This window comes from Melitaea cinxia, chromosome Z (genome assembly GCF_905220565.1).
Source record: "Melitaea cinxia chromosome Z, ilMelCinx1.1, whole genome shotgun sequence".
Classification (NCBI taxonomy): Eukaryota; Metazoa; Arthropoda; class Insecta; order Lepidoptera; family Nymphalidae; genus Melitaea; species Melitaea cinxia.
This window is the reverse complement of record NC_059424.1, coordinates 20,144,190-20,165,250: the sequence shown is the minus strand read 5'-3', so window position 1 is coordinate 20,165,250 and position 21,061 is coordinate 20,144,190. Positions and strand designations below refer to the sequence as shown.

Genomic DNA, 21,061 nt, shown 5'->3' with positions numbered 1-21,061 from the left:
ATAAACTAACCTTAAAACTAAAAACTAAAAGTAAATAAATGTGCGCGACTCTCGCTAAACATTTTTGAATCTTTAGCTATCGAGATAATAACCATTATTGCAAGCTAAAGCTAGTGGTCATGTACCGATCCCAAGATATTGACATCGTAGGGCTAGGGCGTCAACTCCAAATCCACACAATACACTATGTGATGACACACATAATATGTCTGCCTAATACCTATTTAATTATCTAATGATTATAATAAATATAATGATATTAAAATAACTTTTTATTATATTATAAAAAACATTATTATATATTATACATATTGAAACATCGACAAACACGCTGTACTTTATATATAATACTCGAATAAATTTATTGAACAATAATAAAAAATTGATCCATAGCTGTGACTATTGTAAGCGCGCCATCCCATCGGTCCAAGTGCAACAATGTAACTATACTTATAAATATTATAAAGGGAAACCTGTTATTGGCCTTATTTTTTTTTTTGTAATTTGGTTATAGTATCTATAAACTGAAACGCTGTTGGTTTTCGCTGTTGAAGGATCAGAGCTGAATCCACCACGCTGCTCCAATTGATCCAGGTTGTTATATATATTTATAATATTAGAAAAGAAATGCATTTGGAGATATAAATTAGTTGTAAATAATAATATTAAAAAAGAGTACTGATTACTGAAATGTCGACATATGCGTTGTCCTAGTTAAATCATTTTTAACTAAATCACTACCTTTTCGTATATTTCTTTAAAATTTATCGAATATTGTAATTTCCATCGCCTACTAGCTCGGCGTGATCACGTTTTTGTATTCTTCATTCTTTGCAGGCGAAATTATTAGTGTTCTTATATAAACCTATTCGCAGTACGACGGCGGATTTACTAGAAGGCTGAGTAGGCTGGAGTATAGGGCGGAAAATTATAGTGGGCGGCAAATAGGCCAACTTTGTTTTGTCTACAGAAATTAATAAAAAAATTATTTATATTCATCCAGAAAATTAGTCTCAAAACTAATCTTTTTTTTTAATTTCAGTACTCTACTTATACCAATATAAAATAATATATAAATAGCTAGTTAACACCGCAAACGTTGTTCTTCCATATATGTTATTAACTCTCTTCATTCCCCTCGCCCTTATAACTTAGGGGTATTAAAAAAAGGTAACGGCCAAATCTCAGACTTACCTGATATGCACACAAAATTTCATAAAAATCGGTCCAGCCATTTCGGAGGAGTACGGTAACATTGTGACACGAAAATTTTATATATAAACTAGCTGACCCCGCAAACGTTGTTTTGCCATATATGTTATTAACCCCCTTAATCCCTCCCCCTCCCTATAACTTAGGGGGATGAAAAATAGATGTTGGCCAATTCTCATAGATACCGGAGAAGCACAAAAAATTTCATCAAAATCGGTCAAGCCGTTTCGGAGGAGTATGGCAACGAAAACTGTGACACGAGAATTTTATATATTAGAAGAATAAATTATATATAATATCGATAATAGGATATTGAAATATGGCATCGAATTTTGGAGATCACATGAGCCTCTAAATTGTCGTCCACAATAGAAATTCTTTGACTTGCACTCGGTCTTTCACGCGTACCTACCTACGTCAGTAAAAATATAAAAATATTATTCAGGACTCTTACCTAAGGGCACATTTATTGCGTTGTAACTATTCATCGCCATTGGCTGCATTGACTGTAGCGGACTTTGAAGCTGAAACAAAAGAGAAATATTTGAGATATTAAACGGAACTAGTTTTAATATTAAAAACACCGCTTTCCAATTTCCAATACATGTTTATATGTTTTTGTATGGCGTTTATGTGATAACAAAATTAATTACAAACTATAACGTAGCTACACTCCTACATCCTTTTCCTACATGAAAAAGGGACCTATGCTCGGTGACAACCTTCCTCTAGAATCACTCTATTTACAAAAGAAAACCGCATCAAATCCGTTGCGTAGTTTTAAAGATCTAAGCATACAAACAGCGGGAAACGACTTTGTTTTATACTATGTAGTGATTATATGATATTGTCTGTCACATGAGTTCACGCCATTTTTAACGCGAACTTTTGGAGGCCTATTTCCAGCTGTGGACTGTATTATGCTGAAGTGATACCTATGTTGATGATAATTCATTTTAATACTCTTTGACGTAATTTGAAGTGATTTTCTTATTGTCTGATAACAAACACGATATTGAAATTTCAATTAGGCAGACTTAGTTTTTATAAAGAAACTAATAAAAAATTGTGTTCACTTTGAACGCGAAATTTGTTATTTCATCAATGAAATAGATTTTTGTTGAAAATAAAACTGTTACGTTATCAATTTTAATTGGTTTAAGGCTAAAGTCGAAATAATTGACTGTATAACAAAAACATAATTTGATTATATTTCTATTGGAAATTTCATACTTATTTTTTATCTATTTGCATTCCATACATTTTATTTATATATACTAATACATGTATATTTATAAATCAACACCTAAACTCTAACCTAATTCTAGATTTGGGATCTGAAAACACAACACACGAGTTGAAATAGCGCCGTTATAACGAAAAATATACGTAGCTACGACTATTTCATGTGTTCGTCATTGACAGGGTTCTTGCGCCGTGACCAATACCCCGAAGTATCGTCTCGAAGTTACTACGCCAATACGTCGAAGTATCGCCTTTATAAAAACCGATTTAGAACCCATTCTTAATTTCTTAATTTCAAAGACATTTAATAAGTCACATATAAAAAAAATATATACTTATAGAATTTTATGAATATTTCTTAATTTTTTTAACAAAATGATAAAAATGGTTTTCACTTCAATGCTTTTTCATCGCAAAATTTTTTTCTCAATAATTAAAAATACATACTAAGCACATAAAAAAAAATATTATATAATGCTTATACTTTTTTATATGTAAAAATACGTAACAAAGTATCTTTATATTGATGGCAAACGAGATATCGTTACTATATTAACTTATATCTATCTAAAGCCATCGCTTGCTTTGATAGCATATCTCGTTTGAGCCCAGTCAAAATCCAGTCAATTATCTCAATCGGTATAACTCTGTCCCGTCCTGTTGCGTTTCTACTTTTGGTATTGCACTGGGAACTAATATCTAAATCCTGCACTTGTCGCTTCAGTAGGGGAATGAAATTTAAAATATAGTCTTCTTTTGAATTTATTAAGGAATTTTTAAATTTTATTGATATTTTTTGTTACATTTACTACTAATTTTTTTTTAATATTTATATGCCAAGGTCGATTAGTTTTAAATTACACTCGCCATAACAGTATTAAGTCATACATAGCAATAACACTAACGTGTAGGTAAGGTTTAAGTATATACCTATATATAGAAATAAATAATTATATATTATATAAATGTATACATTAATAAAAACACAAAACAAGCTATAAAAACAATATACGCTCATAGTGCAAAAATAAAAAATGTACGGAGAAAAAATAAAATAAAGATAATGTAACAAAAAAATCCCGTCAGCGTCGAACCACTAGCTTTACTAGGCAGTCACGGGACTGTCGATCTGTAGTTTCAGTAATAAATCGCCTGTAGGATGAGCATAATATATATATATATATATATATATATATATGTGCGTATGTGTGTGTGTGTGTGTGTGTGAGGATAAGCATAATTATAATGCATGATGTTTAACAATAGGCGTTTTAGAGGCCGTGGGTGTTAATTTTAAATATTAATAATAATAAAAAATAGTATTAAGTCTTAAACAACATAAAAATCGAAATATATAACCTTTGAACGTGTAGTTCATCATAAACTTGCTTACGTAAATATAGGCTGAACGAGATAGATAAGAGATGAGATGAGACAGGCTATCGCTATGAAGTCGCGGGTGACAGATAGTATGATCATAAAAACAAGTGTTTGTGTCAGCTCCGACATCTGACTTGAGCTTAATCCTTAAGAAATATTAACGTAATATTATTCATACTTACCACGGAACTTTATAACCTTTATTAATAAGTAACTCCAAAAACGATATAAATATAGAAAAGATTTCTTATATAAATAATACTAGTTGACTCGGCAAACGTTGTCTTGCCGCTAAACGCTATTTAAAAATAACGGTTAGTAGAAGGGTGAAAATTTAGGGTTGTATGTATTTTTCAACGCCAAATCATAAGAAAATAAAGAATAAATAATTTAACTAAAAATTAAAAAAAAATGTGAGTGGGCAGCCCTTAACATTTAGGGGGATGAAAAATAGATGTTGTTCGATTCTCAGACTTACCCAATATGCACACAAAATTTCATGAGAATCGGTCAAGCCGTTTCGGAGGAGTTTAACTACAAACAGCGCGACACGAGAATTTTATATAGGTATTAGATTTTTTTATAAATTATATGGATCGTGTAAAATTAAATAAAACCTTAACCAAACAATTAAGTGGATAATTTACAGCTAAACAATGTCAATGCCGTTACAGATACTACATCAACTAGTTCAAATATGAACACCGCATATAAACATTTGAAAATTGATATTGTTGACACGTCAAAAATGTAGCGTCAGCAGTTAAGTACAACGGTAATTTCGATTGTAGCGCGTTTCATAACACTCGATTACGAGTTGCAACAAGTAAAAGGTTCCATTCAAGCCGCGTCAGTCGCAAAGACAAAACTGTCTGTAGAATTTATTCATATGTAATAATTGTATACAGTCGTATTCATAATTTAATTATTGTTGCTCTCATTACAAGCAACATAGTATTCACAGAGATAACGACTTTGAAGATATTAAAAATTTACACTACCAAAAATAATACGCATATATGTAAGATCTTTTACTTCGTACTTTACTTTTTTTTTATTTAAAAATAAAATGTTTAAAAATTAGTGATTTGTTACAAATTATATCAATATTTTAAGTAAAAACCTGCAATATTTACTCACAAGGCTAAAATATGCATACAAGGAGCTAATACGACGACAAAATCTTAATACATAATTGTTTTCTAATGTTTACGCGAATTTCACTCATTATAATTAAACAACTTTTTCGGATTTTATAACGGTTTATTAGGTTTTTTGGATGCCCGACGTCGAGGACTAAGTCGTGACCACGGTTGCTGTAAAGTATCCGAAACGTCGGGCATCTAAAAAATACTTAATAAACCGCGATAAAATCCGAAAAAGTTATTTCATTTTAATACATAATATTTGTAAACACTTTGCTCATGTGGTGTCGTAATTTGAATAGCCGACTGTGCGACTGGATTTAAAAAAAAAAAAAATTCTACATAACATATTCGAATGGAATTAACATTGAAGCCGACATTTATATTAATATGATAAACTAGCTTAATTGAGAATATTTATCTGCATACATTTAACCCAATTTTATCTCTATTAGCCTAATTAATTGATGACTTTCCTATATTTAACCGAGTTCAAAAAGGACGAGGTTTTAGCTATTAAATAACAATTTAAATATTAATCATTAAAACAACTGCTCTGGTGTGGTGGTGCAAGTAGTCGCCTCAAAAACCGACGGTTTGCGGGTTCAAATCCCGCTCTGGATTTTTTATACTTGTACTTGTACAAATATTGCTTTCCGGTTTGGATTTCTATCCAAAGTAGATAGCACATACAAATATTATTTTATTAAAGGTTCAAATTAACCTTTACTTAGTTATTTAACTATAACAGTCAAAATAAACGATGGATAAAAAATAATGACGTCGTAAAAGGTTAGAAACAGGCATGATGTTATGAATTTCATAATATTCTTAATAAAGTAAAGTCAGACTCATGAAACATTTGCTGTGTATTATCTCTGGTAATTGACGTATCAATTGATACGTCTCTATATAATAAGAATAATAATAATTAATAAATATCTATCTACAAAATACACACATGGACGTCTATCCCTAAAGTAAGCAACTTAATGCTTGTGTTATAGGTAACAGCCGACTGGTATAGCTACATATATATATATATATATATATATATTTTTTTTTTCTTCGATAAACGTACTTATAAATAATATATATATATAAATAAATAAATAAATATTTATATTACACCCAGACTCGGGGTGGGAATCGAACCCACAACCCTCGGAGCAGAAAGCATTGTCACTACAAACTGCGCCAACGGGCTAATCAAATATATGTAGTTATATTGTAATTTGATAACTAGTGATCTTTTAAATTCTATATAAAGTACGTCCCAAGCACCAAACTAAAGTATACTGTAATTTAATAAATCTGCCATCAATTGATAAATACCTAATTTTATCAGCGACAGGAGATGAATATCATTTCAAATATATTCTGAGCCGCAATACGATACTAAATGCAAACGGTGCAGAATTAAGAATTTGTCGAAAGAGTCATTGTACCAATTTGCAAGCACGACTATTTTATGGCGTGTTGATACGCAAATAAAATTTTTAATCTCGTTTTGATTACAGTCATAAAAATAATAAGCGTTTGATATTTGATATCGTACGGCGTGTAATTAAATGAACTATTCACGCTTGTATTGTCTAAACAATGTAATTTTTAATCATGCTATCACATATTAGTCTGTGTGTAAGAGTGACCTTGAACATTTTTTGTCACTTAAACATTGACAATCACGTTTATATTTTTTAAAGACTAATTCAGATAACGAAAGCGGATGTCGTGGTGTGAACTGCCGGTTTTATTTTATTTACCGAATTCCAAAAAAGGGGAGGTTCTCAATTCCATTGTATTTTTTAATGTATGTTACTTCAGAACCTTTGAATTGAGTGGACCGATTTCGATGATTTTTTTAAATTGAAAAGTGGAGTGCGTCATGTGGTTCCATTTAAATTTAATTAAGATCTGAAAAGTGCTTTTCGAGCTATATCTAATAATGTACCATCTAATATATAACTTTGTATTATACCGCATAACTACCATATATTGGGTCTACCAATTTTAATGTTTGATTCTTGTTTTAATCGATAGCTGATGTAACTCTTGTGGTCCCAATCAAACTTGATCAACATCTGGTGACTACTTTTTTAGTAATATTTGACAACGCTTATATATACTTTTTCGTTTGAGAGCAAACAATTATTTTTGTTGTATCTTTTGATTCGATAGAAAAGTGTTTACTTGATAAAATGAGCTTTGTAATGATCACAATAAAGATTTATTTATTTATTTTTAATAACTCGTTAATTAAACAATATACTCTAATAATATTACACACTAGCTGTACCTGCGACTTTGACCGCGACGTCTATAACTCTATAGTGACTTTACATGTTCAACGTGATTATTTAAATTGGCATAACTTTTTTATTTAATGAACCGATTGACATGAAACAAACACCAAATGTTAAGCTAAGTTAAAACTACATCTAAATCGGATAAGTCGTTTCTGAGATAAGCTTGAACAAACGCACAGACAAACATACAAAGTTCTGAAAATCATTGTTTTTGGTGCTATTTGGGTTGATAAAGGTCTCAATAATATATTTTCTCATATATCTTAAATGTACGGATAGCGACCCGTTACATTTTTAATATTAGTATTGATTAATATGGATTGAGGGCATATATAGGTATAACATATACGAAAATTGTTAAAATCGGAAATATCATCATTTTTGGCTGTGCGCTTCGCGTGGAGTGCCCCAAATAATAAATATATTCCTTACTATGAGTAGTCAATATCTCAATAGATCAATATCAAGTGTCTACACATACGCTGTGTACTCAACAGCGCGATAATAACATGAAACTACATTTACGTATTCTAAAGCACACTCCTTTTTATACCTATTTATTTTGTTTCAGTACACTTACTATTTTTTTTTTAATTTTCTTGAAGAAATTGCTCGTCTCAAAAGGTCACCTTTTTTATTTTTCTTGTTTTTGCATACAAAAATAACACAGAATAGTACCTACAAAGTAGGAACAACGTTCTTACCTGTCCCTGAATCTGGTGTGATGCAAAGGGGTTGACTGGGGACGTCTGGTGGGATAGTGCGCTATGCGGGGAACAGCCTGGTGGGCTTCGACCCATGGCACAGCTGCTGGAGTAGCCCAGCCCCCCTGTGGGCTGAGTCAGCCAGGACCTGATGAATTAATATGTACGTCTAAGATTTGAAGCCTTTTAACGGTGTTACACTTTTTTATATGTCACTAGGTCGGCAAACAAGCGTACGGCTCACCTGATGGTAAGCGATTACCGTAGCTTATAGACGCCTGCAACACCAGAAGCATCGCAAGCGCGTTGCCGACCCAATCCCCAATCCCCCCAGGAGCTCTGGTCACCTTACTCACCAACAGGAACACAATACTGCTTGAAAACAGTATTATTTAGCTGTGATCTGTAAGGTCGAGGTACTACCCCAGTCGGGCTGCTCCATATTTTGAGCAGGAAATTCCTGCTATGCCCTACCTCAGTACACTGTATAAATCTTGTGTTAATTCGGTGAATTGACATTTATCATAAATCCCACTATATAGCTTTGCATAATTAGGACGTATTTCGTATAATTATGACAGATCAATTTCGACACCGTTTGTGACTATTTGTATTGGTGCTGAGCGACTGACGCTGAATTTTTATTTCTTTGCATTACCAACCAACCTTTGTGTTTTTTTTAAATGTTATTATTCGTACCTATAAACTATGTGCATAATTATTATACCTATCAATATAAATAAATAAACAGAACGATAATACTACACGTTTAAACAGTAATGATTAGTGCATTTTATTTTCGTTTTATTAGCATAACTTTCTTAACCCAAAAGTTGACAAATATAAATTTTTTCCGCCTTTTGACGGTTTTTTTTTGTTGTTGTATAAAGCCGTGGCTTTACTTCTTATTACTTCCACTGTAATAAAAAAAAAATCTGTATTTTGTCACTTTCTAAGAATGCTACAAGTCACGAAACATAGAGTACCTACTTTTTGAAACTAGCCGCTTACACATTTGTTTATAACGCAGGCTATGAAACAGAGCTCTACAGCTTGAAAGTCGAAGTGCGTAGTGCGAGTTTTGTTCACAGAAACATAACAGAAACGCGTTTATACGTGAAAATTATTTTGTATGGGAATTTAAACAGTGCAGCCTAGACGATAAAGAATAGAATACGATACAATCGATACAGAGTCATCTAGCGGCAGACGCGAGAACTAGGTTAAAATCCCGAATTTCCCGTACAAAATGAAATTAAAATTTACGCCCGTCATTGCGAGACGGACTAAACAAAACTCGCACAAGGCACTCAGTAGTCAATTCGTTAAAGCTGATGAGAAGAATTCAAAATTAACATCGAATTTATTGACATTTTCATGTTGTATATTAGAATCATAGTTCATTAAAATAATAATAATAATAATAAATAATAAATAAATATCTTATAACATACACACACGGTCGTCTGTTCCTATGGTAAGTAACTTAATGTTTGTGTTACAGGTAACAGCCGACTGTTCTGACTATTTTCGTTTTATAAATATACATAGAAATAATACATATATAAATATATAAATACAAATATTACAACCAGACTCAGGCGGGAATCGAACCCGCAACCCGCGGCACAGAAAGCAGCAGCACTACAAACTGCGCCAACGGGCTAGTCGATATATTCATTATTTATTATTATGATTAAAAATAAAATAGAATAATTTTCTATTTTATTTTTAAGAGTATAATGTTTGAAGATTATCACCACTTGTTTCGATTTATATATTATTACTAACTGACTCCACAAACCTTGTTTTAACATACATGTTATTAACCCCCTTAATACCCCACGTTATAACTTAGGGATGTGAAAAATAGATATTAGCCGATTCCCAGACCTACCCGATTTGCAAACAAAATTTCATAAAAATCGATCCAGCCGTTTTGGGGGAGTATTGTAACTAACATTGTGATACGAAAATTTTATATATAAGATTAACAGACTCCATAAAACCTTTAAAAAAAGTATAGAATTTGTATAGTCAATTTCACAAATCCCTACTAATATTATAAATGTGAATGTAAGTTTGTTTGTTACGCTTTCACGCGAAAACTACTTAACCGATCAACTTTGTACACATATTCTTGGAAGTATTGGAAGTAATATAGGATACTTTTTACTGAAAAAAAATTCAATGCGAGTGAAGCAGCGGGTAAGAGCTAGTAAATAATAATTTATTTGGATGATCGGTAGTAAATAAGCTGTGAAATATAAAGCTATAATATACAAGAGTTAGGCCCTTGTTTTAAACTTATGAGATGTACGTATCCGTCACATAGGCAGGAAAATAAATGAAGTTAAATTTCTTGTTTGATCACAAACTTGTCGTTACTTGATACAAAATTTCCCAACTTTAAAAAAAGGAAAGCAAATCGATGATAAATTGAGAATTTAACTTTACATACTGAGCTAGTTCTAGTAATAGATTTCTGGAATAGAAAGAATCGATCACGTGTATACCCAAACAAATTGTAACTCAAATCTGAAACTAGAGAATACCTTATTGAATAGCGTATTTCCTGTTATGTAAGCCGTAGAAGCTTTTAGTGTTTACAAGAGCTATTAATGAAAGCTGCAACAGGATTACATATAAGTACATTGTTTTCTGCGTTTCAACGATGATAAATGAAAATTTCTCACCCATTTTCGAACATGTAAGGTTAATTTATCAATATTTTTTTATCACTAGAACCTGCAACTTATTTACGATTAACGACAAAAAAAATCCATTGCCTTTATTTAAACATGTAGTAGTAAAACTATAAATAGTAAAAGTTATTGTAATAACATAATATAATCAATATAATATGAAATAATTATAGTATTAACGTAATACTCTACATAAAGATATGCATAGATATAAGACTAGCATAGTATATATAGCATGCAGTGTGTTTATCCATAGGCTTATCAAGCAAGCCTCGGCGATTACCTTAAAGCCTTCTGTGGTTGTTATAAACACTTAATAATAATCGATATTATTTTTAAATAAAGAATCGAATTGATTTTATGTTTTTTTTTTTTTTTTAATTTAATTTAATTCCAATGGTTTTGAATAGTGTTTGATTACAACGATTTGTATGATTACAAAGCTTTGCATAAAAAAAATGTGCGACACTTGTTTATACTATATATTAGTTAATTTTTTATATCCTTGTTTTAATACATTTGCTAATTGTTTATATCCTTGTTTTAATTTTGCTGATAAATCCCATCGAAAAGTAACTCACAGGGTTAATACTTCAAGCATCTAGTGAATCGGGTCCCTTAGTTTCGAATCGCGAGAAGCCTTACGCTAGATTAATATAAGAAAAGCTGTGTTAACTCCGCCTACATGTGTCTCGACCAATGAGATTAAGTCACGCTAACTGAACGTTACCCAATAATATTATAATCATTATCTATATACTATATTTCACGAAAGAACTGTATTTATATTTTTATATAACACTAGATAAGCCGCGCTGAAAGAGATGTTAATGATTATAAAATACTAGCGACCCGCCCCGGCTTCGCGCGGGTGCAATGCTGATACTAAATATACTACAGAATGTCTTTATTTATAGTATGAAGCTAGCATATAGCATGGTTATTAACATAATAACAACTAATAATATAATATTTGTTTGTTTTCTATCGTTTTAATAAATACCTTAATATTCTTTTTCCCTAAGTAAATGCAAACGATCTAAGTTTATTTTGTATGATGTCTTTAAATATGAAAATTTTATGCTCCCTAGTTTCAACTGAGGTAGGGCACAGCAGGAAATTTCCAGCTCAACAATGGAGCAATCCGACTGGGGAAATACCTCGACCTTACAGAAGACTACAGCTAAATAATACTGTTTTCAAGCAGTGTTGTGTTGGTGTTCCTGTAGGTAAGGTAACCAGAGCTCCTGGGGGGAATTGGGTCGGCAACGCGGTTGCTGGTATTTCAGACGTCTAAAAGCTACGGTAATCGCTTATTGTTTGCCGATCTGGTTTAATAAAAAAAAGATTACATATTTAAAACAAGATATTTAATAAGAAATGGACAGGGTCCTTAGTTTTCCCACTTCAGTATTTAGAGAAGAAAAACAATGACACTAAGAACAAAAAAAAATCTGAAAATATATGACGTACCTATATATCGATAATTATTATCTTAAAAGTTTCTCTAAAGTCGTTGATAAGCCATAGTTTTGCATTATTTGACCTCCGTGCAACGGTTATCGGTCACGTGTTGGCAATCGGTTGCCAAGTGTCGGAATGACCTTATTAAAAATAAGGTTATATACCTGATCGAAATATCTCCGTCAGTTACATAATACATATGAAAATACATAAAAAACATTGATAAGCGATAAGAATATTTCCAAGAAGGTAGATATTAAGTATTTATGTTAAGAAGCTTTGTAATCTAAACCATTGGATATCCGTAAGAAAAATTTGTAAGTAACTATAAACCAGTACTGTGTGGCTACGGTACTAAAGAATTTAGCCACCCCCTCTCTTCCCGTGGGTGTCGTAAGAGGCGACTAAGGGATAACACAGTTCAACTACCACATTGGAACTTAAAAAGCCGACCGGTGGCGGGATAACCATCCAACTGCTGGCTTTGAAATACACAGGCCGAAGGCGGGCAGCAGCGTCTTCGGTGCGACAAAGCCAGCACTGCGGTCACCAACCCGCCTGCCCAGCGTGGTGACTATGGGCAAAACACATGAGTTCACGCTATTTTTGGCGTAAACTTATGAGTCCAGCAGTGGACTTTGATAGGCTGTAATAATGATGATGAACTATAAACCGATAATAGATTAGAGTAAGTTTGGATATGCATGAGAGCATAGAGCAGGCACGGTTATCTGTTCGATACCGGTGTAACTTAAAAATCTTCACAGATAAAACTAAATGTTAGTTAACCGAGATTATGGCTAAAATATTGGTAATAGCCTATGAAATGCCTTTCTCAAAATTTACTGTCATTTAAAATGTTATTGATGAAAGTACGTCGCATGTAAGTATTCACGTCTAATCGTTTATTAAATACCAACTGAATGCGACAGTTTTGCAATGCAATGCAACTGTTGCAACATCAAAAGCATTGCAAGCGCGTTTTCGACCCTGCCCCCAAACCTTTTTTTTTTCTTTGATATCGCAGGGTAACCCATTTACGGGTGATATCCAGGATGCCCGGGTAGGCATTCCTAGACCGAATGTCGGCTTCAGCACTTGGGAGTGCACTACCGACCACAACCCCTGCGGGAGCCTTCAGCCGCTTTAATTGCAGGGTCCCGGATCTGCAGGCAACAGGATCCCTCCAGCGACAGGCTGGCCTCGGCGAAAAGGCCAGACTTCTCCTCCGTGGGGACTGTCCCTGCCCCCAATCCTAACCTAACCTATCTCACCACAGGAACACAACACTGCTTAAAAGCAGTATTACTTTGCTGTCATCTTCTGTAAGATCGAGGTACTTCCCCAGTCGGCCTACTCCAGATTTTGAGCAGGATATTTCCTGCTGTGCCCGACCTCAGTTAGGTTTTCATTTACTATGATTTTTTGCCGCTACAAAATGTAAACTCGTAAAGCATTGTGCACAAATCTCAGTGGTTTCCTTTTGCTTCTTGTAATTATGAGTTTGTTGAGTTGAGTTTCTTCGTTCGATAATTAAATAAATAATAGTAAATCGAAACTGTTAAAGAGATTTATTTATTTATTCATTTTTAATTTATCCACTCCTAGTACGAATAATTAGTTTTTTCTTATTATGTAAATTAAATATTTCGATTGAAAACAATTTTTTGTACGAGTATTACGGATAGATTTACGAATTTCATTAAAATTTCAGTGAATGCCACATTTTTTTTAACTGAAATCCCCGGTAATTGTTTATCCTCGATAGGGTCTGATAACGTTATTTTATGAATGAAAGACAACGTGTTTACTAAGGGCATATTTATCGAAGATTTCAAAAAACAAAGATCAAATCCTGATCTATTCCAATATTACTCAAAACGATCTTTTACTTACAAAATTCTGGTGGCCTTGTAATTCATCACAGAACTGCTCTCCAAAGACTTCAATCGTGGTAAGAGCCATATAAATCTAAGAACACCTAATGTTTCTCTGACAAAACAAGATATTTGATAGCAAATTGTAAAAATATATCGAAATTATTACATATGAAATACATTTGAAGACAGACAGTAAAACTTGTAATAGATCCCTCACAATATTAACTTTTTTGGCCAAACAAAACGCTTAATAGGATGTAAAGATGTAAAATTATTTGAAAACCTTATGAAACATAATTCTTAGGGAAATGATTTGGAAAATAATATTGGAATCAAAACAGTGGACTCGAATGCTTACTAAAGAATTCACAAACAAACTTTTTTATATAGATTTTAAAATGATCAGTGTAGAAATTATATTAAGGGCAATATTTAGTTCTCTTTATTGTCTAACCCAGAAACAGAACTTACCTTGCCTTATCTAATTGACCTTGGTCTATAAGAGTTAAAATTAGAACAAAAACGCCATTTAATATCGTTCCAGAACAGACGTACAAGTACGATGATGATGGCAAGTTGGTACCGTAGCCTAAAGCACCTGCAATTCCAGGAGCAACTCTAACCTGACCCTCTTTAAGTGTGATACCTTACTCACCAGATGAACCTACTGAGGGCACATGAGAGCAATATTATTTCGCTGTAATCTTTTTTTAGTTTGAGGCATTTCCCCAGTCCGGCTGAATCATATTTTGTGCAGATATTCCTATGCCCTACCTCAATGAAAATCTCTTGATTTTTTTATAAATAAGTTAAGTATGAGTTAAGTTAATAAGTAATAATAATTATTATTATTATAATATTCTTTATTGCACACCATTGAAAGATACAAACAAAAGTAGTATAATTGGAGGAAGATGTACAAAGGCGGTCTTATCGCTAAAAGAGCGATTTCTTCCAGACAACCTTTGGGTATAGGACAGCGCATATATATAGAAGATTGAATATCAGAAAAATTACTTACGTATCATAACGAGGATACGACGGTGGATATGGAGAGGTCGATCCGAAGTAGTTCCTGTGTCCTAATGGGATGGACTGCATGTGTGGATGCTGCCCTACGTGCGTCACGTATCCATCTCCAAACAGCGGCTTGGGATAGGGAGCAGTTCGAAAGGGCCTCTTCATCCTACGCCGCCTCTTAAAATTTCCGTTCTCGAACATATCCTCGCATTGCGGATCTAAAAGAGATCTAGGTTCATAAAAACTGAAGCATTGTGCTTTTGAACCGTATTTCTGGTTTCAGCCGAAACCGGTTAGGTGATTTTGCGGGATAATAAAAGAAAAAGCTCAATATTCTTAGAAAACCGATCTCGTTGAATGCACCTAACCGCTTTCAGAATTCTGATCACCTTCATTAACTGAGTTTACAGCACAGGTGAAAGCAATAAATTTCGCAGAAATCAATATCTCATGATAAATATAAAACTAGCAGCAACAATTAAAAAAAATATTTGTTTGAAATCGGAAAATAACAATGTTAAAATAACTTAATCCTTAGGAACAAAAGTTATTAAAATATTGTCTTTATTCTCGCAAGCCTATCGCGGAAATTTTTCGCAAGCTCATCGCATCGCATTCATAGAAATTAAGATTTATAATGTTGCCACGTTCGCAAACAGTTTTATAACTTAAATTACCTTCACTTCTATAAATATTTGATATTAATAATGGTAGAATAAATCTTCGCTATGTATAGATATTAAATATTATCCATAATTCCCATATAAAAATAACTACTGCTAAAGTAGCCATTCTCAATCTTTAAAATCACGTTTATAAGCAACAAAATAAATATTGTTTTGTTCATGAACCGTTTTTAAGTCTGTAAATAATATAACTAAGATATAATATATTAATATAATATATTAAAGATTGAGAATCACTCTCACACACAATTTAAATAAATCTTAACTCACTAAGAATCCAATAATTGCCTTTTCGTTCCCCTCCACCTTCTCTTGGAACTTTAATGAAGCATTCGTTTAAACTTAAATTGTGTCGAATAGAATTTTGCCAGCCCTTCTTGTTCTTTTCGAAGAAGGGGAATTCTTTCGTGATGTAAGCGTATATCTCACTTAGGGTCGCACGCTTGGTCTGGCTATTCTGTATAGCCATTGTGATAAGAGCCACGTAGGAGTAGGGTGGCTTAGTCAGAACCTGCGATGTTGGCGTCGTGGACTGAGGTTTCATTTCTGAAGTGTTTTCTGGACTGGCCGGGGTTGGTGTCTTTGCTTTGCTCTTTGTATCACTGCTGTAAATAATTCCCGATTATTAACTAAATGCACACGCTACTGTCAACTTTGGATTTATAATTATGGCAAATGAACAATAATGATTTCGCAGGTGCAAATAATTGGGGTATCACATATCACACAGTAAACCACGTTCGCAATAATTATTGAATATCGTAAAAATTACATTACCTATTTGAGTTGGTTGCGTCGTCCCTCGAAATAGGTGGCAAGGACAGGGACTGATATACCCTTGATAGTTCCTCATCGCTTTTTATGATAGAATTATCAGATGTGTCAGGACCACCTTGAAGGCAGAGACGAGCGTCGTACGGCGATGATCCTGTGAAATAAAATACTACATTACTATACCGATCCCTAGTACATATATACATTTCTTTTCACACAAATATAAAAGAAATCTCTTACAGGGATAAGCACACCCATTATACGTGAGTCTCCATGACAAAATATTGTGTATAATCCTGTACGTATAAAAATTGTTAAATAAATAAATAAAATAAATAAACTAAACTAATAGAACCTGTTTTTTATATGCTAAATTACATATCCTGCAAAAAGGAAACGGAACAAAACGAGTGTGCTTGAGACCAGAGGACTGAAGTAGAACTGCTTTGGTTGCTCTTGCAGTAATATAAGAAACGTAGCTCTCTCTCTTTCTATCTTCACTAACTTGTATCTCCCTCTCAACTTCGGTTCACCTTGCTGGATCACACTTTTCGTAAACTCTCGTCATGCATTCACCAGCTCACTTCCCAAGTCAAGCGTGCGTAAGGGGGATTTACTTCAAAAATGAATTATCTAATTTGATACATTCGTTCATATATTTCAGGGATTCATTTTATTTATATAGACAAATAAAAACATCGAATGACCAACTACAACAAATGAACCAGAACGAGGTACCTAATACGAGTATAAGTAGCTAATCTCAATCACAAATTACCAACAACGTTTCGAACGTTTTGTCTAGAACGTTGTTATTGTAACATTAACATTTAATACTCGAGATTTTGTCGATACCACGCGTACGTGATTCCGAATACGGTTTTCTTGGAATACGTCGCTTAGTATTGTTCGTAGCCGCTAACCTAAACATTTTTGCCCCTGGTAACTATAACACTTATCATTGTATATGGGTCTATAATTAAGATTTGGTGTGTAATATACAAATTTATTGCTTCTGTTTTGCAATGCAAACAAATATCTCAAATGTTGGCAATTTTGTTTATACTCGTAATGTTCTATTAAGAGAACTTAAAATAATTGTGTTTGCTAGCAAACGAAAAAAAAAGCCGATTTCAATTACATCGACAAGTAATACAGCGTGAGACGAAAAAAAGGGAATAGGCGTTATCCATTGATTGAGTGATTGATTGGTTTAATTAAATTGTAATAAATCAAATACTTAACATAGTATGTAAGAAATATTGTTTGCTAACCAAAATGAGTCACCGGTTACTTAAATAAAGAATATTATTATTTCACTGAAAGTCACTCCGCCCGCCCAATACATAATAGATACATATATTATAATAACTACTTATATAGATAATAAAGTAAATTTACTTATACTTACATATATAAATATAAGCGGGTGGAGGATTACGCCCCGGCAGGGAGATCAAACGGCCGGGGGTTAGGGCTGACTTCAGCCTAATACAGTCCACTGCTGTTCAAAGGCCTCCACAAGTTAGCGCCAAAAATGGCATGAACTCATGTATTTTAAGGTAACATATACAATCGCATTAAGAACCTCCAACTTTTTTGAAAATCAGTTCTAAAATCAATATAAGATATGTGTACACCTAATGTGTGGCTACGACAGTAAAGAATATAGCCACCCCCTCTCTTCCCGTGGGTGTTGTAAGAGGCGACTAAGGGAGAACACAGTTTCAAAACCAGCTTGGAACTTAAAAAGCTGACCGATGGCGGAATAACCATTAACTGCTGGCTTTGAAATACACAGGCCGAAGACGGGCAACAGCGTCTTCGGTGAGACAAAGCCAGCCCTGCGGTCACTAACCAGCATGCTCAGCGTGGTGACTATAGGTAAAACACATGAGTTTGCACCATTTTTTGGCGCGAACTTGTGGAGGCCCTCCTGTCCATCCAGGTCCAGCAGTGGATGGCAATAGGCTGAAGTGATGCGTGTACAATACCTACATATGGTTCTGTTTTAAAAAATATTTAAAGGCTCATTTTTTGTCACTAAATAACTCTTAAGTATCATCTCCGCAATATATTACGTAGTATTTGTTTATGTAGTATACATATATAGTATATGTATGAAGTAATGAATATGTAGTGTATGTATAAATGTATAATTATGTGTATAATTAAAATTTAAATTGAATAAAGCTATTTTTGATTTGATTTGATTTGATTTGATTTATATATGTATATGTGTAAATTATGTGTATGTATGTATTATATGTTGTATATGTACATATTTTTATTTATTTATTTATTACTTCTTGCATACATATAATCAAACACTTTTACGTAGTAAAAAAAAAGGAAACCGACCTAAAAGACCGCCTCTCTACATCTTTCTTCGTATGTATTACTTTTTTTGTAACGTTTCTTTGTAGTGTACAATTATTGTTATATGTTAAGTGTTTATCATTATTATTATTATATGGTCTTACAAACTATATACATTTTATAATATGTAAATCTTTTTGGTAATTTATTCACTTTGTCATTAATGTTTTTTGTCTTATTATTATGGAGTGTGCCTACGCAATTGGGGAGATGAGGAGCGTCTTGTTTACAGATAAACGGTGCATTACATAGAGGAGTAGGATGCTCAAAATTTTTTAGAATTTACGTTACGTAATACTTGAATGGCTATATCACAAACAGCTATTTCTTATTAAATCAATCATCATATAGAAGCGTAAATATGAATTAATTATTTAAAATAAATACAAAAATTATTCCAACGAAAGCTTTCATATTTCAGATTATTTGTAAATAGCAATTATGTAAAACGATAAATTAAAGTTATTCCAAATAACACAATAACTATCGAAGGCATGACGATGTTTTGACAATGAAAGCTTCAGCCTGAAATATCCCATTGCTGGGCATAGGCCTCTTTCCCCATGTAGGTGAAGATTAATCCACCACGCTGCTTCAATGCGGGTTGGCGGATATATTCCATATTATGAGTAACGATCGCTATCAGGTGTAAGTACATGATAACAATCGTATAACGTGCTCTCCGAGGCACGGTGGGGAGACACAAGGACTAACAACCAGACTGCAAATAAATATCGGTATGAACACAAATATACACTCCGAGCGGGAATCGAACACCGTCGGTATTTAGGCGCCGCCGACACGGCACACGTACAATTACACAGGAGCGGTCGGTGACAACCTAATTTTGTTTAATAATAATAAAGACAACAAAAACCATTATCCTTGAATAGGTAACTTTTAAACGCGTCGGTTCATCGTAAAATCTAAGAAACATTTTTCGTTGAGCGTTCAATTTTTTACAAAAACCTGTATCGCGCAAAGGAATCCGTTGATTGGTTTGTGAACTATAATATTGAAAAAAAAAAATGGCTGTCTATAAATTCGGTTTACAGACGATAGTTTTACGTGGTAACGTCATAAAAAAATATTGATGAAAAATTTCTTAATTTTATGAATTGAAGTGAATTATTATCACTGAGTTATTTCGAACTTCTAGCTCTGACGTCGCGCGAGAATGTATCACAAGTCAACACTTAGACCGATCGTGCCTCTCTATCGCTTGTTCCGCGCTCTCGCTTGCACGCTCAGGCTCAGGCGAACGTGACGATCTTTCGTGCGTGCAGCCGGTGTTCATCGATTTATAAGACGTTACCACGTCAATAAATCCCATGTTATTTATACATAACATAGAAATCTTTGACGACCTCTAAATGTTAAAGTTAAGAGTTCCAATTTTCACATGCGTCTTGATACGGTACTCTGAATATGTCGATGCGGGCTTAAAAAATAATCTCATAAATTTCTTATTACATACACACACGGTCACGTGCCTGTGGTAAGCAACTAACGGCCGAACCCAATATTCAGTCTGTCTCTGGCTTATCCTACTAGAGACAGAAATATCTATCTATCATTCATTTTACTGACCCAATAAACTTGTCGACGGTAAGCAATCTTATCCTTCAAAGCGATCGATCAGCTTCGAAGCGATCAATCGACGAGAGGGAGGAATAGCTTACCAGAGATAACAGTTCGTATGAAAATGACAGTTTAAGCCTTAATGTTTAGGTTTTATAGGTAGCAACCGACTGGTGTAGCATAGAAATAATACATAATTAGATAAATATAAATATTACACCCAGATTCAGGCGGTTAGCAATCTCGTTAACCGTGGAGCAGGAAGCTCTACAAACTGCGCCAACGGGCTAGTCAATTAATGAAAAAATCCTTTTACTGTATTTTTGCAGTTCCGAGTCACAGAATGTAATAACATATGTCATGTCAGAGCTCTGAAAACTCAACATACACGCACAAACGACCACCACAAACACGGTCTATATATGGCCTACACAAATATTTTTGATCAAACACATGACCGCTAGAGTAAAAGTCAGTTACTGAGACCCTTTCGCTATCGCGGTGTTTACAATCATCGTCAAATATACGTACAGTTCAAATTAAACTGGTCTCAATGAACTACATCGAATATGATTCA

At 33.5% G+C, this 21,061-nt stretch overlaps 1 protein-coding gene across 1 annotated transcript in view; it reads right to left on the bottom strand.

The window, feature by feature from the left end:
• The window catches only part of LOC123668913 (forkhead box protein L2-like), a 49,600-nt gene that overhangs the window by 6,649 nt on the left and 21,890 nt on the right, over positions 1–21,061 (bottom strand). The window contains exons 3-7 of the mRNA XM_045602605.1: positions 16,528–16,678; positions 16,021–16,355; positions 15,066–15,282; positions 7,996–8,143; positions 1,667–1,736 (exon numbers count right to left, since the gene is read on the bottom strand). Of these exons, the coding sequence (XP_045458561.1) occupies positions 1,667–1,736; positions 7,996–8,143; positions 15,066–15,282; positions 16,021–16,355; positions 16,528–16,678 (921 nt within the window). The remainder of the gene's footprint in view (positions 1–1,666; positions 1,737–7,995; positions 8,144–15,065; positions 15,283–16,020; positions 16,356–16,527; positions 16,679–21,061) is intronic.